Genomic DNA, 16,660 nt, shown 5'->3' with positions numbered 1-16,660 from the left:
GCACAGTGTCCGGCCTGCGGGGGTCACGTGGGCCGCGCCGGCCAATCGGCGCGCGACTCAGGGCTGAGCCCTGCAGGCTGGGCGTCGGCCGGGCAGTTGGCGTCCGCTGAGTCGGCGCGTCGGGGATCGAGGTTCGGCGTGGGCCGGGAGCCGTGGGCCCGGGATCGGGTGGAGGGCGGGGATGGGGCGGGACTGCCCCGCGGCCCCGCGTCCTGCCCGCCCGCCGCCTATGGCGCCGGATCTCCCCTGTCCCCGCAGGACCGGCCATGGAGCGCGAGGTCCAGCGGGTTCGCGCGGCTTTTGGCTCCGGCCGCTCTCGGCCCTTGACGTTCCGGCGGCGGCAGCTCGAGGCCCTGCGCGTGATGGTGCAGGAGCGCGAGAAGGACATCCTGGCGGCCATCGGTGCGGACCTGAGCAAGGTGCGCCCGGACCTGACCCCACCCCTACCCACTCTACCGGGATTGGGTCGTTCTAGCAACTTGCGGGCCGGATTACTGTCTTTCAATTTTGTGGCTGATGGTCTCGCTCGGATTTTCCACCACGACTTTAGGTTTCAGATCTGTGCACCCGCGAGTTACCCGGGAGGTCCCGGACGATGCTTCCGTGGGTCGGGTGGGGTTTGGGGGGACTCTGAGAGCACGAGTTTGTAACAAGCCCCCGTATGATAACCCCGCTGCCTTATTCTGGAACCATGCTTTCAGTAGCAAGGTTTTGGGAGAGTGTTCAGGGTTTAAATACAGTCCCCTGTATTCTGTAATACTGTTGTTACTATTCTGTTTTGGTCCCCCCACCCCCCACCCCCCGCTCTTTATTCTAGGGGTAGCAAAGCCAGAGCAAGGCCTTGCTCTGGCTTTGTGAGGCTCCATCCCTCACTTCCCCCTAAAGATTTTTTTGAGGAGTAGAAACAGAAGTGTAGGCTTCCCTGGTGGCTCAGTGGTAAGGAATCCACCTGCAGTGCAGATCAAGATCCGATCCCTGAGTTGGGAAGGTCCCCTGGAGAAAGAAATGGCAACCCACTCCAGGATTCTTACCTGGGAAATCCCATGGACCGTGGGGTCACAAGAGTCGGAAACGACTTAGTGACTGAACACCACCACCAGCACCAGTAGTAACAACATAGCTATAATATTTACTTATGATGGAGAAGCACTGTGTCACAGAAGGCGGATTTAAGTAGCCTGAAGCAAGATGTCTGAATCGTTCCCTCTACCAGCATTTCTGAGTGTGTGTCTTAAGGATTATGAAAGTACAGGGCTTCCTTTGTGGCTCAGCTGGTAGAGAATCCACCTGCAATGTGGGAGACCTGGGTTCGATTCCTGGGTTGGGAAGATCCCCTGGAGAAGGGAAAGGCTAGCCACTCCAGTATTCTGGCCTAGAGAATTCCTTGGACCATACAGTCCATGGGGTTGCAAAGAGTCAGACATGACTTAAAAAAAAAAGTGAAAGAAGTACAGTAAATTCCTTGCCCTTGAGGGAGTTAAATTTGGTCCAGAAACAAAACATGCCCAAAGTTAAACTACAGTTGTAAGGCAGTGTGTTCAGGGTGAAATATTAAGATATGGGTGAAAGCATAATTACTGTGGCTTGTAAAGTGAGATTAGGGCACACCATTATTAACTAAGGACCATTTAAGCCTGAGTTTAGATGTCTTGAATCAGTAAAGAAAGATTTAGAGAGACTGAATATACTAGGGCGTTAATGAATGCATACTATGGGCTTTAGGTGGCGCTAGTGGTAAAGAACCTGCCTGCCGGTGCAGTTGACTTAAGAGAGGCAAGTTCGATCCCTGGGTCAGGAAGATTCCCCTGGAGCAGGGCATGGCAACCCACTCCAGTATTTTTGCCTGGAGAATCCCATGGACAGAGGAACGTGGACGACTGCAGAGTCGGAGACAACTGAAGTGACTTAGCAGGCATGCACTGTGGGCTTGAAGGGTGCAGAGAAATCTACACAGCAAACCAGCCCATCTGACAGGTGTGCCTAGCCCAACACTTTGGTTTCTTTGTACATCGCTGTATGGTTTGTGGGATCTTAGTTCCTGGGCCAGGGATCGAATCCATGCCCCAGTGGAAGAGCAGAGTCCTAACCACTCGACCACCAGGGGATTCCCTTGCCTGAGTATGTCATACCCATGAAGGTTAACTGTATCCTCTTGTGACAGAGCGAATTCAACGCATACAGTCAAGAAGTCATTACTGTGCTTGGAGAAATTGATCTCATGCTGGAGAAGCTTCCGGAATGGGCTGCTGCTAAACCAGCTCAGAGGAACCTGCTCACCATGCTGGATGAGGCCTACATCCAGCCAGAGCCCCTAGGGGTCGTACTGATTATCGGAGCTTGGAACTACCCCTTTGCCCTCACCATCCAGCCCCTGATAGGAGCCATCGCTGCAGGTCTGGGGTCAGCTTGTGTCCCCGTTCCATTGTTGCACGTTAAGGAGGGTGCCTAGTTACATGCATTTGCTATAGTGGCTTGCCTTAGTGTAAGCCAGCAGCGTTATTCTTACTTGTTTAGTGGGCTCCAGAGGTTTGTGTGGCCACTGCTTTCTGGAGCCCTGGAGAGGGAACCTCTGAGGGTGGAGAGGCGCACTTGACATCCATGTTCCCAGGTGGTTTCAGTCACCACCTCTGGCTTTGGATGAATCAGTCTGTCTGACCAGTTTCTACATTCAGATAAGGGCTGTGGGAGTCATGCTCCGTGGCCCGCAGCAAGTGCCAAGGGATTAATTTCTCAGTTCTTCAGGATCCACATCAACAGCTTCATGTTGACAAGGCTCATATTTGTGCAGTAATCCCAGGCCAGACAGGAAAACCCAAGAGTGGAAGTGAGAGGAATGTGGGAACACTGGAGGCCGTGTAGGGAGGCTGATGGGACCTGAAGGGTGAGAATGGAGGCGTCAGCCTCTGGGAAGGAGGCAGTGGGGTGACTCTGGGGTCTGCGGTGAACAAGGCCGAGCACAGATGGAGGAGTGACGCTTAGCCTGTGCTCCGCACGTGAGCGCCATCTGGGGGGCTGTTAGTCACTCAGGTATTCGACAATGCTGTCTTGCTTTCTGCTCTGTTTAGGAAATGCTGTGATTATCAAGCCTTCCGAAGTAAGTGAGAATACAGCCAAGCTCTTGGCTAAGCTCCTCCCTCAGTACTTGGACCAGGTGAGAGTGCCCCTCCTTGGCACGCATGTCTGTCTGTTGGTTGTGGGGAACAGGTACCCGCTCTTCCCACTGCCATTGTTTGGTGGTCAGGTCTCCATGCCCCATTTCCCTAAGCCTCCCGCAACTGGCCTGACAAGAGAAGTGAAGTCCAAGACAAACTGAAATCATTCAGCTGCTGTGGTTACAGACTGTTCAGGCCCTTGGCCTTATCAGCACCTCTACTTCTCAGAGAGCGTCCCCTGCTGTGTGGTGTTCTGAGTTAACCTGATACTGGATCTGCTGCGATCTTAGGTGTATCCGCTTAGTGGGTTGTTTGACGAGGGGCTGGAGCTGAGCCAGGTGCTCCTAGCGAGCATGTATGAGAGCATGTCCAGGCTTAAATGGACAAGTTTGTGGGCTGAAAACCACAGAAAGAAACGGCCTGCTGACCCAGACCTGGCCCTTCACTCTGGGTTAAAGTCCTGGCAGTGAAGAGTGTCAGAAGCTGTGTAGAGAAAACCATCAGGGGTCTGGTGCAGGGCAGAGAATGTTGTGATGCCATTTAGCTCTGTGGGGAGGGGGTCTTCAGGGACTGTCAGGGAGGCAACTATGAGGCCCCCAGCCAGCGGGCATAGGAGCTGGTGGCAATGGGGTAGGGAGCAGCTGGCCCGACCTTGTTGGCCCTCACTGGGTTTCACACATGTTCAGACTCAGACGTCCCTCGGTCTCCCCCTGCACTGAGCTGAGTTCAGGAAGGATGTCCAGGTAGACGTGCCCAGGGCCTGTCCTGTGCTCACCCACAGCAGCTGCGTCCCTACCACCCTCCGTTCGCCTTTCCCCCGGCTCTGCGTGTCCCAGGGGGGATCCTTCCTCTCCTTTGTGGCCTTGTGAAGCTGAGATGGAAATGCTAGTCTCTCTGGCCAGTTCTGCCACAGGTCGAGATTCTCAGGTGCCATCGGACTCCCCCACCCATCCTTACCAGGGCCGGTTTCCACCTGTTCCTGGTTTTATGGACAGTTAGGTGTTTACATCGGACGACAGGATGAGGTCGATGATACTCGCGTCTGTCTCTTTCCTTCAGGACCTATACGCTGTTGTCACTGGTGGTGTCGAGGAGACCACGGAGCTTCTGAAGCAGCGATTTGACCACATTCTCTACACGGGAAACACCACTGTTGGAAAAATCGTCATGCAGGCTGCTGCCAAGCATCTGACCCCTGTGACCCTTGAACTGGGAGGGAAGAGCCCGTGCTATGTGGACCGAGACTGCGACTTGGACGTCGCCTGCCGGTGAGTCTGGCTCTCTGGTTTCCTGGATTTTCCCAGCTCGGCCAAGAGCCTGCTGGCATGTCCCCTGTGCCTCCTGGCTCCAAGAGACCTTGCTGAGTCTTGGGGGTTGATGTCCTGGGTTGGGGCCACAGGGTAGCGTAGAACTTTCACACACTCCCTCTTAGTGCCACAGCCAGAAGTGGTGAATACGAAGCCTTGACATCACACGGCCATCCTTAGGAATGAAAAACAAGTTCTTTCTGTTCTCAAGATAATAGATCAGGCAGGAAATCTTTCTGTTCCACTGGTAGCTGATCCAGAAAGTACAGTAGATAATGCAAAGTCTTTAGACTCCCTACGCTGATCTCCTAAGTTCCTTTGTTGATAACCGATACCGCTCATCTTTTAACTGAGAAGAGCATCTTGCATCTGAGAATTAGAAAGTGAAGGGTTTGGAGGTGTCTGGGCTGAATCAGTTTGGCTCACAGCAAGTGCTCAGACCCACAGTCGACAGTGCTAGAGCGGCATGGCTCCCCTCCCCTCGGAGAGGCGTGGGTGGGGGCATTGGGCAGGGTTGGGTGGGCTCTGTAGGTAGGTGTGTGCCCGAACAGGAGACCCCAGTGCGTGGATTTCTGTCAGAGCTCAGGCACAGCTTCCCAGAGCCAGGTGACCCCGTCCTCCCAGACGTCCTCCTAGCCGGAGTTGGGAGAGGGAGGGAGTGTCAGGAAACCGTACTCTGTCCTTTCCTGCTGCAGGCAGGGGTGTCTCTGCATTTAAAGCACTGTTTTTGATGAGCAGGCACAACGCTTTCCCTGCTCCCTAGAATATTCTGCATCAACTGAAGGTGCTACAGAGATGAGTCATTAAAACATTGTTCAGTCAACATTCATGAGAACGTTTGTGAGCATTGTTGGTAAAGAGCACAGTGTGGGTGGCAGGTGCGGGGACTGAATGCGGCTGCTGGTGCTTTTCCCAGACGCATCGCCTGGGGCAAGTTCATGAACTGCGGTCAGACCTGCATCGCCCCCGACTACGTGCTCTGTGAGCCGTCCCTCCAGGACCTGATCGTGCAGAAGGTGCAGGAGGCCGTGAAGGTGCGTGTTTACCGCCTCTGGTTGCACTGGCTGCGTCAGGGTGCAAGTAGCAGCTGTGACTGAACTTCCTGGCTAATGAGAAAACATTTTCGGAGAACATTTGCTGAGAGCATGGTGAGGCTGGTGGTATGCACACCAAAAACCATCCAGCTGATTTGTTGATGATAACTCCTAGGTGCAGCACAGGCTTTAGAAAAAACAGTTCAGCTGTGATTCTATGGTCTGGGGAGAAGACTGTCAGGCTTCTGCAGCACAGTCGAGGGCCCCTGACGTGTGGCCACTGCCTGTCAAGGTCATCTGATCTTCAGTTTGTAGGCGGTTTAGCAAAGCCAGCTATTTCGTGGAGTGAGTGAATTAACTACTCTTAACGCAGTCCTCAATTTTTGAGGGTGTTTCAAGTGGCAGTCTAGGGCGGGGATCAAGGAAGGCCCCAGATGAGCCAGGAGAAACGAGGGACTTAGACTGGAGGAAGGATGGGATGGAGCTTTGACAGCTCAGTGATGGCACTGAGTCATGGGCCTCCTGGGTGAAGAAGTTGCTGGAACAACCACGGTTCACTCCCTGGGTGCTGACCGAGCCCTGAGAGGTGGCTCATGGACAATCAGGAGAGACAGTGTGAGCAGCGAGGGGCCGAGGGTCTTGATGTGGATGTAGTGGTGAGACTGTGGTGGGGCCGGACAAAGACAGCATGAGAGGGGCCTTGGCCAGACTCCAGGGAGACACTTCAGCTGGAGAAGTTGTGCTGGGGGTGCGTGGTGACGAGCCAGGTTTCCTGGGAGTGACAGTCCCTGTCTTCCTGGAGGCGTTTCTCCTCTCACTGCCCTGCTAGGCGTGATTTAGGAGAAGTTTCCTGTCCTCCCATCCACAGAAGGTCTGGGGTCTCCAGGTGACACTGAGGTGCAGCCGGCACTGACAGCCACTCCTGTGGCCCCAGTGTGGGGACCTGAGACCCTGTGTTTCCACAGGCTGCCCGGGATGTTCTTACCAGCCAGCTCAAGGTTGATGCGGGGACTGGACAGTGGTCAGGGGAGATGGAGCACGCCTATGGGGCTGACTGTGAGCCATTGAGATTGGTTTACCCGGACTGTGCTTTGAGCTTCCAAGTGGTTTCCCAACTGTCTTTGGCTGGTGGAGGTTCCAGGCCAGGAGGAAGCAGCACGAAGCTCGGCAGACTCTTTCTGTGAAGGGCTGCACAGGCCGTGCTCCAGACTCTGCAGGCCACTACTAAGCTCCTCACGGGAGCGGAGCAGCCAGAGTCAACAGGGATGCACATGGGGCCCTGATACGGGGCATGACTTGCAGTACCCACTCTGCATCCACCCCAGGAAGGACCCATGCTAACCCCAGAAACTGGGAAATGGGAGACGTGTGTGTGTAAACTCCTGCTGCCCTCAGCCTGACAGAGAGCTTAACCTCACTGCTGTCAAAGTCCTCAGGGGCTGAGGGGGAGGGGGGGCATGGGATTCTGTGAGGGTGTAAAGCCAGATCTGGGGACACAAGTGAACTTTATAATTATTAAATTAAAACGTGGGTCTTTGGTGATGACTAGATACTGTTGTCTGACACAGGGATTTTATGGAGAAAATGTAAAAGAATCTCCCGACTATGAGAGGATCGTCAATCTTCGTCATTTTAAGAGGATACAGAGTCTGCTGGAAGGACAGAAGATAGCTTTTGGTGGGGAGATGGATGAGGCCACGCGCTACATAGGTAAGGGGACCCACCTGGTTTGTGCCTCAGAGTCCACGGCGTCTCTTCCTGTGTCCTCCCATGTGTCCAGGGCAGGCAGAGCCTGAGCCAAGGCCTGGGGGATGCTCCCACTTTATGACATTCTCTAACCTCACTCAGTTGTAGCCAAGGTCAGAGAGATCAGGGCAGGAATGCGCTTGAGTTAAGAAGTGGTGCTGGTCTGGTCCTTGGAGGGACCAGACCATCTGTGCTCCCAGGAAGGCCTGTCCAGGGAAGGACACAGGTGTGCCGTGCTGAACACGGTTAGGTAAACACAGGATTTACTCCAGCCTGTCTGCCCCCTTGGTGGCACAAGGATCCCTGATGCACATGCCTGGAGACATTGAGTATTTGCACGGTTCACGCATGCACTTGGGGCTCGTTTCATGAGGTGACACTTGGCGGGGTGAGGGAGCCCTGAGCACAGCGTGCAGTGAGAGTTGGATGTTTCTGGCTCAGCTGCAGCCTTTTCACCTTTGATTTTCTTTCTCAGCCCCAACAATACTCACTGATGTGGATCCTGGCACCAAGGTGATGCAGGAAGAAATTTTTGGGCCAATTCTTCCAATAGTGCCTGTGAAGAATGCAGATGAAGCCATACAGTTCATAAATGAACGTGAAAAGCCCCTGGCTTTCTACGTGTTTTCTCACAACAGTAAGGTAATCTTCACAGCACACGGCGTGCTGTCATGATCTGTGCTCCTGAACCTTCCCTGCTCTAAAGCAGACAGGGATTATTATGCCTGAGTCCCCAGTGAGGCTTTGCTCACAGCTGGCTGTCTCTTGGGTAGTGAGGCCCTGGGGTTATCACTGTAACCTTCCCCTCACTCCCTGGGGTCAGAGCTCCATCTTCGGAGTGACTGTCTGTTGACTCACAAACACCTCCCATCTAATTGGGAGACTTCAGGCACCAGTGTTGGCAGCTCTCCCGCTGTTAACCCTGGGTGCCCGAGGACCCCAAGGCCATGCAGGTGGGGGCTGTGGAGCAGACTAGGGCAGGTCTCTGGCACTGCTTAGGGAGCTGCTGGGAAACCATGGACTTGGGTTTTTCCAGTGATGCAACCTTGTGGTTGGAGCGGTTTCACAGTCCTAGTCAGGCTGGCTACCCACGCCTTGTCACCCCAGGCCTGGCAGCCCTGCCACCACTCTCGAGCCTGTCCATCCACGCCGCAAAGGTGACTGGCTGCCGAGGAACAGTAACCTCAAGGTGGGCCAGTAGGCCAGGAGCCTCTGAGGAAAAGGGAAAAGTCAGAGGAGAATGTGCAGCCAGGCCAGGCTGAGGAGTTCCCAGAGCAGGAGCCCCCTGTGGAGCCTCTGCCCGGCTGTACAGGTGGTCATGGGGCCGCTTCCAGAGCTGGCCAAGCTGTCGAGGGGCTGATCTCTGTCCACCATCCAGGGAGACCGAGCGTGCAGGGCTCAGTGAGGCTCAGGTTAACGGCACACAACGGTCTACAGCCGAAATGATCACAGGCAGTGGAGCACAGAGCGGAAGCTGAGGTCTGTGGCCTGGGTGGAGGGTGGCAGGTCAGGGTCTGTCCTGTGGTCAGTGATGACCTTCGGTACAGAGGACTGGGCTGGTCGGCAGCAGGGAGGCAACGTTTACCAGTCAAGCGTCACTGCTCATTTGGGTCCCGGGTGAGCCAACCAGCGATCTCCTTCAAAAGTAGGACATTTGAATGGTTTTTGCATGTCATAGAAATGAAATATCTGTAAATCACAGGCTGTAAAGTAGATCATTGCCGAGGTCCAGCCCTGGCTGATCCAGGGTATTTGAAGGAGAGACGGCGTCAGCGATTTATTTAAATATTAATTAGAGATATAAAGAATAATAGAATGAGGATAGCTCAGTAGGAAAATTCAGTGGAGAAAAGAGGCTGAATAGCTTGGTTTATGCAAAAAATCAATATAACCTGTGACACCAGGTTAGCTCTGACCACGGAGGCCGCAGGCGCCCTCTCGAATAGCGGAAGGTGCCCCACCTTAGACACCTTCTCGAGTGGTCTTAGAAGCCCAGGCAAATAAATGGTCGCAGAGGACCTCCACGCTCCAGATGGAGACTCAGCCAGAATGTGAAAAGAAAGAATGACATGGGGAGACCAAGCTTTGGTGAGCAAGGCCCGTAGCTTTATTTTCAACAGGGGCTTTTATACCCTAAGTTACACATAGATGATAATAGGGGATGTGAAATCATGCAAAGTCAGCAGTCTTTGATCCTTATCAAAAACCAGGGTTTCTTTCCTGCAAATTTATCATATACAGATGGTTTAGGTGATTTACGTCATCTTCTGGCCAGAAGGCCTATTAACATTTTATGACTCTTGACAAAGGTTTGTCAACTGTAAGACTTATTTTATCTAAGAGTAATTATTTTAAGGTTTGGTGCCATCCTCCGAAGGTGTTAGATAAAGTTGCATTCCTATAGGGCAGATGTGTAGTAGGTTTACAACAAAGGAAAGAATTTATTACCTTAAGGGTCTAAAGTTGCTAACACCAAGGCCACTACTTATTTTTTCTACATACCAACTATATTAATTAATACACATTCAAGGATACAATACAGGGGATGTGGAAACTTGGCAGCAAGCATTGGCTCATCAATGAAATCTTTTACTAGTTTTATTCTGACGGTTTCTAACTCTCTGAGAGGCTCTAAGCTATTTGAATATCTTAAGCTTCCCATGCCTCTCAGGCTGGGAGACTGTAAACAATCAGGCTGGGAGACTGTAAACAATCGTATGCATAGCTGTAGGAGTCCAGGTAAACTTGTCAGCCGAGTTAGAGAGCTATCTGAGGGGTTTGGATTTAAACACTCCTAATGCCCAGGAACTTTATTAATTGGAGCTGTAAGTTAACTCTTTGTCAGAGAGAGCGAGATGGTGGTGGGGGACAGCCCCCAGTAAAGTCAGAGGTGAGAGCACAAAGCAATAAAGTAGGCAGACTCTGGTTTTTTGGGGGTAGATGCTCGAGAATATCCAGGGGGACTCCTGAGGCTCGATCCCGCCTTTGCATATGCCGAGCCTCCTTTCTCATGACCTTTGCCATGAGTGGAGTGCCTCTCGCTGGCTCCCGGCAGATCATAAAGAAGAAACATTAACGATTCTTAAGACCTGGAATAGAGCCTGAACAGTCCCTGATAAGAGAGGCCCTGGCTGCGGGCTCAGAGGTCGAACAATGGTTTGACGGGTGTTCAGCCACCTCTGCGTTGCTTCCCTGGAGGACTCGATGTGCAGCTGAGAGCTGACCTGTACCGTGCTTGCTCGTGGGGTCTGACCTCGAGGAGGACGTGTCCTGGGCTGGCCGCAGCTGACCTGGGGCCTCTGCTGTTCCCCTCAGCTCATCAAGCGGATGATCGACGGGACGTCCAGTGGTGGTGTCACAGGCAATGACGTCATCATGCACTTCACGCTCAGCTCTCTGCCCTTCGGAGGCGTGGGTGAGGCCCCTCCCAGCCGCTGCCCAGAGTCTCCTTCTGGCCCCGTCCCCACCCTCCACCCTCAGGGGCGCTTCCCAGTCTGTAATGGTTTACAGTTTGCTGCTTCCCTGGTCTGCAGTTCTTCATCAGATGCAGGGCATGTCTTGGGCCAAGAATCAGGTCTCAGATGAACTGAGGCTTGCCCTATGTCCTTTATGAATGAGGTGGTGAGGGACAGGCCATGGGCAAGTGAGGGATGGGCCCATGGACAGGCGGGGGATGGGGCCATGGGCAGGGCAGACAGCAGCCGAGGACCTGGATGTCAATTTGCATTTTTAGGGAAAAGGCACAAAAATAGAATACGATGGAAAGTTGTGAGGGAAAATTTAATGACCTCCGAGACATAAACACTTAATATTTTGTAATTTATACTTTTTCTTTAAAAGGCACACCTTTTGATACATCTTATAGAATCCCCCTGCAGCTTCTGCTGCTGCTGCTAAGTCGCTTCAGTCGTGTCCGACTCTGTGCGACCCCACAGACGGCAGCCCACCAGGCTCCCCCGTCCCTGGGATTCTCCAGGCAAGAACACTGGAGTGGGTTGCCATTTCCTTCCCCAGTGCATAAAAGTGAAAAGTGAAAGTGAAGTCACTCAGTTGTGTTCAACTCTTAGTGACCCCATGGACTGCAGCCCACCAGGGTCCTCCGTCCATGGGATTTTCTAGGCAAGAGTACTGGAGTGGGGTGCCATAGCCTTCTCCACCCTGCAGCTTTAGCTTCACCCAAATCATGCCCTGGGCCCTGGTTACCCTAGCCACACGTGTGTCTGCCTGGCTTACGTGACCGAGCAGACAAATGAGCACAGCTCTGAAAGGGCAGAGGTGTCCACCAGCTTGTTAGCACCACCACATGACCTCCCGAGAGCCTGGAGGAAGCACAGCTCAGCCCTGGGCTCCCAGAGTCAGACCCTCAGGGCCACACTAAGGCTCTACCTGCCGTGTTCCCTCTCGGAAGTGGGGTTGTGGTAGTGTGAGCCTGTCCCAGGAGCACCCGCAACATGTCCTGGGCCGGGTCCACTGTGTGGGGGCCACTGGGAGGACCTGAAACAAGGTGCTCCCCCCATGCCAATGGCAGGTAGCCTAGGACCTCCTGGAACACAGCCCTCCAGGCTGATGGGCAGGGGGCCTGCCTGTGCGCAGGAGGAGCACCGTTACCTACATTGGCCTGTCTCATCTGCCCTTGACTTCAGGGTCCAGCGGGATGGGAGCATATCACGGAAAACACAGTTTCGATACTTTCTCCCATCAACGTCCCTGTTTATTAAAAACTCTCAAGCGGGAAGGCATGAACCAACTCCGGTACCCTCCCAACAGCCAGTCGAAGGTGGACTGGGCGAAATTTTTCATGCTGAAGCGGTTCAACAAAGAGAGACTCTGCCTCCTGCTGCTCACTCTCCTGGGCGTCCTGGCCGCCGTGCTCATCAAGGTGGGTCCCCAATGGCTGCCTGGGGTGGCTCTGTCTTGGGAGCGCCTCCGATCTTATTAAATTAGTGCTGTCTCATCCTATTAACATTCAGCCTAAAACTAAGGGCTAGGGAGCTGTGGCCTGTGGGCAGCCCCTGATTCTCTGAGCATCTCTGGCTGCTTCTGGGCTCCAGCGGCAGAGACTGTCCAATCCACAGGCCTGTCCTCACAGGAGCCATGAGCTGCCTCTGGTCTGAGGTTAAAGCTCTGGAGAGCTCGCTTGCAGAAGCTGAGCTGCCTAACCCTTGATCCTCTCGCTGTTGGTGCCTTGGGGCCAACTGGTTCCTGGACGTGCATGGACCTGGCGCGTGGAGGTGGAGGACAGGCCTCTGGTGACAGGCTGCTGGTGGAGGTGGCTTGGCCGTGAGGCTGACTGAAGCGTGTGTCTCTGGTGATTAGTCATCGCAGACGTGGACGTGCTAGGAGAGCCAATGCCAGGCAGCTTCCCGAGGCAAAGCCAAATTTAACGTGAACAGCTGTGTTCGTGTCTGTGTTTGGTTTAAGTGTTGAGAGGGTGTTGATAGAACTGGAGACACCAGCCGCATCTGAATTCATTTGGGTTTCCTCAGAGGTACCAGGCTGTGCTGAGGACAAAGGCCCTGTTGATTTTTCTGGCAGTTCACAGACGTGCCATCCCGTGAGCCAGTCTCAGAACCCACTCTGTGTTGAGAGGAGGTAGGGCCGTTTCTTCCTTTCTGTAACTCGGGCCAGCATGGGGTGTGTGCTCTTCCGGTCATGTGTTTTTCTACACTCAGAGGTTCATGTGTTACCAGAAAAAGAATGTGCAATTTATTTGTCTCCAGGCACTTTGGACTTTAGCCTGGAGCAGCAGAGTGTTAAACCTGACAGCCACAGTGCAGTCCAGGGCTGGACTCTAGAGGGTTCAGACGAAGCAACCATCGCTCCCAGAAAACCACAGCCATGTGCACTCAGCTGCCCCAAGGATGTACCCGTGGAGCCACTCAGACCTAGCTTCAGAGTCTGAGCAGCATCTCAAAAAGCTCAAAGTCACTTTTTGTTTCGTTTTTGAATGGTTTTTCTTTCCTTAAAGCTTAACTTCAGCACTTAGGCAGCAGACCTGGTGGATCCGAGCTTGCTGTGGGCTCAGTGCTGTTCTGCGTCTTGCTGAGGCCGGTGGCACTGTTTGGTCTCCAGTCCCTGTCTGCCTGCCCTCTCCCAGGTCGTGGGTCCCCAGCCTGACCAGTACCTCCTTGCTTGCAGTGGAGTTGCTCAGCCTGGTGGAGAATCCGGAGGTGCAGGCAAACTGATCCCCACAGGCGTGCCCCCTCTTAGGGGGCAGTGCCCCCTGCCAGATGGGCTGGCAATGCCGCGCAAAGTTCCCAAAAGGGTCTGGCAGGCAAGCCTTTGTCTGGTAGGTTCTAGAGATGCATCAGTGTTGTAAAAACGTCTACTTAGCTTGGCCTGGAGATTGATTTAATTATGGCTTTGGGAGAGGCCTCTTCTGAGCCCACAGGGTGCGGGCAGCCCCGCCTCTTGCTGTCCTCACTGGGAACTGAGGTGTTCCAATTGTTTTGGATCCAGTGTGAGACTGGGTAAGGATTTGGGGGCTCTTCTCCCTTTGCTGCTTCTCTATGCTTATACCCTCTTTTTATAAAATCACCTTTTACTTTCAGCAAAGGATTCTGTGCCTAAATTGGCCATTTTCTCGAGGAATCTTTGTTGGTGGTCACTGCAAACATTTTTCCGAAATTGCTTTTTTGCACTTCGTAGCTCTGATTGATTCTAATAATTCAGTTTACTAGGATTAGAATGCATTTGGAGCATTTTAAAATGGGAAACTGAAAGCCACAGTTATTAGTCTAAGGGGAGCACATTAGAATCTCAGGGTGGGGGCATTTTCCACATCCTTTTTACACAGGGTTCCAGTAAAGGCTAGCCTAAGCTATGGAAAGCATTGCAGGGGTTTTTAAAAGCTGAAGAAAATAAAAGGTTAAAATCGATTGATGTCATCAGGATCTTGAGGATTAAATGCATCGTTTGAACTCTGTGGCTGTGCTTTAAGCCTCAGTGGGTGTTGATGGAATTAATTACTCTCTGGAATTTGAGAAGCAGAATCGCTCACCAGTTTTCAGAGTTCACATGGACAGTCTGCTTCCTTCTTACGACTTATGTCTTTGCTCGTTGTCGTGTCTCCTCCATGTTGGACAGAGTACCTCCACCAACACCACCATCCTGTCATCGTTTGTCGGGGAGAGCATGACCTCTCGTCCTTAGACACCTGTGGGCCCTGCTGTCACTGGAGGAGAGGCTTCAGGATGGGAGGTGCTGGTTGGGGTTCTGACCCTGGGCCCATGTTGCAGGGCTGAGGGGTCAAACTGGCGGTAACCTGGATCCCTTCTCCCCGCCACAGGCTGGATACTACTGATGGACCCCAGCCACCTCCTCATCGTCTCTGCTGAATTATTCTACTCAGTGGCTAACCAACCAATCATTTTTAAATCGTACCAGAACTTTTTAAGAAGATATGCAAACGCACCATCCTCGCCATTAACCATTAATAAAACTCACCGCTTCAGCCAAAGTCCCCCACTTACCTCCTCCGCCCCCGGCCCCCTAGGACTGAGCATGCTCAGTCGGAGAACCTGCATCCCTAGAGCTCTGGGCAGGGACAGGGAGCGCACTGGGTGAGCCCACGTTCCCAGACCTGCTCAGTGACTCTTTACCAGGGACATGGGGCTTGCCACCCCCACCCCCATCTTCAAGCAGCACCCCCTGAAGCCTTCCAGAGACTGTCCTGCACATGTTTCCAGGTCTCAGTCTAGAAAGGTGAGGCGAGATCTCCCAGAGTCCTCAGGGTTCAGGGCACTAGAACTGGGTGGGGGTGAGGGGGGGTCCCTGTCCCCAATCCTGGGACCAGAAGACAGCTCCAGGAGGCAGCCCTCCTTTCTCACCACTCTCTGTCCTGTCCTGAGCTCGGCTTGTGATGGTCATTTGTGATGTCCACACGTGGTAAATCCTCGGGCTCCTGGAAGGCAGCTGCCAGTTTGGTGCAAGAATCATCTGTCATTCGTAGACTGTGTGCGTCTTACAAAGCCACTGGCCTGTTTCACTGCTGTTGTCATGGTACTCAGACAATACCCACCCTTGATCAGAGGCTGCACATGGCAAGTCAGTGGCTCTTGAGGGACGAATCTTCAAGTTTCCTGCTTCTGTACCACGAGGCTAGTAAGCATCCCCTTGGCCTCCCTTGTGGCTCAGCTAGCTGGTAAAGAATCTGCCTGCAATATGGGAGACCTGGGTTGGAAAGATCCCCTGGAGAAGGGAATGGCTACCCACTCCAGTATTCTGGCCTGGAGAATTCCATGGACTGTATAGTCCATGGGGTCGCAAACAGTTGGACACAACTGAGCAACTTTCACTTTCACTTTTGGAAACCTGCGAGGGGCATTGCTGAACAGATTCTGTCCAGAACTTAAGGTGGGGACCAGTTTCTGTCCTGGACAAGAGGCCTTGGGTGTTCACGACTTGCAGCCTGCAAGCCCCAGGGGCTGGTGAGGGGCATCTGGAAGAGGGCTCTCCGTGACCAGGACAGCACACTGAAGGGGACCTCCCAAGCACAGTCAGGACCAGACCCAGCCCTTCAGCCAAACAGAAGGTCTCAGGAAGAGCCCTGGGGGTCCTCCATGCCCCCACACTCAGTGAGAGAATGTACCTCACTTCACAGCATATGTGATTCAGCATTGAATGAACCTGCTCCTTGTGGCTGACTGCAGAGCGTTACGCCTTCAACACAGAACACGGGGGTCAACAACCAATCACTAGGCTGGCTTAGGACATACCTGCTTACGCTGGGGCTTTATCAGAATAATCAGCCATAAAATATCAGACAATGGAATTTTCATTTGGTATATTGTGCATTTTACTTTCTAATTAAAATTATTTGCTTGTCTACTGGTATATTCTGCTTCAAAGTAGATACATTATATTTGATGAAATTGGCATGAATTTTAATAACATTAGTTTTCAGATATGCCCTGATGAAGACAATTCTTCAAACATAAGTTTTCTCCAACTAGAAATCCATTTTTTGCCTTTATCAAAGGTAGTGTTGATCCACTTTCTCATTTTAATTTCTCAATTTTTGGATTTTCTCAAGTTTTACTTTGCCACTTGTGCATTGTTTTTAAAAACCATCTATATAAACAGGTTTCTTTCTAACTATATCTTTACCCATTGCTGACCTAAAACAAGTATAACATTTCTGTAAGCACATTCAGGAGATCCCAGTCCCCTAAGCCTCTGCACAGAAACTGGCTCTGCGTCCGTTCTGTCTAGCAGGGGCTTGTGCAGGTGTGCTGTTTCCCAGACTTGGCTTGCAGTCCTCTTTCCTCAGTGCCTTGCAGTCTGATGGCTCAGGTGGTAAAGAAATCTGTCTGCAATGCAGGAGACCCCAGTTTGATCCCTGGGTTGGGAAGAGCCCCTGGAGGAGGGTATGGCAACCCACTCCAGGATTCTTGCCTGGAAAATCCCATGGACAGAGAAG

General features: G+C 52.7%; 1 protein-coding gene across 4 annotated transcripts; it reads left to right on the top strand.

Moving 5' to 3' along the window:
- Positions 1-5: 5 nt before the first annotated feature.
- On the top strand, positions 6-16,074 carry ALDH3A2 (aldehyde dehydrogenase 3 family member A2). 4 transcript variants are annotated; one of them, XM_019981035.2, is made up of 12 exons: positions 21-131; positions 259-419; positions 2,162-2,393; positions 3,066-3,151; positions 4,212-4,420; positions 5,376-5,493; positions 7,062-7,203; positions 7,715-7,881; positions 10,555-10,654; positions 11,883-12,118; positions 12,726-12,831; positions 14,528-16,074. In XM_019981035.2, exons 2-11 carry the CDS (start codon positions 267-269, stop codon positions 12,795-12,797), a joined length of 1,515 nt encoding a protein of 504 aa, XP_019836594.1. In that variant the 5' UTR covers positions 21-131; positions 259-266; the 3' UTR covers positions 12,798-12,831; positions 14,528-16,074. The 4 variants fall into 4 exon arrangements, with proteins under 4 accessions (XP_070629246.1, XP_070629247.1, XP_070629248.1 ...); XM_070773145.1 differs by lacking the exon at positions 2,162-2,393 and having other exon boundaries at positions 6-131; XM_070773146.1 differs by lacking the exons at positions 2,162-2,393; positions 14,528-16,074 and adding an exon at positions 12,960-14,117 and having other exon boundaries at positions 6-131.
- Positions 16,075-16,660: the final 586 nt, after the last annotated feature.

This window comes from Bos indicus, chromosome 19 (assembly GCF_029378745.1).
Source record: "Bos indicus isolate NIAB-ARS_2022 breed Sahiwal x Tharparkar chromosome 19, NIAB-ARS_B.indTharparkar_mat_pri_1.0, whole genome shotgun sequence".
NCBI lineage: Eukaryota > Metazoa > Chordata > Mammalia > Artiodactyla > Bovidae > Bos > Bos indicus.
Note: the sequence above shows the minus strand (reverse complement) of the source record. Positions and strands in the feature narration are given on the sequence as shown.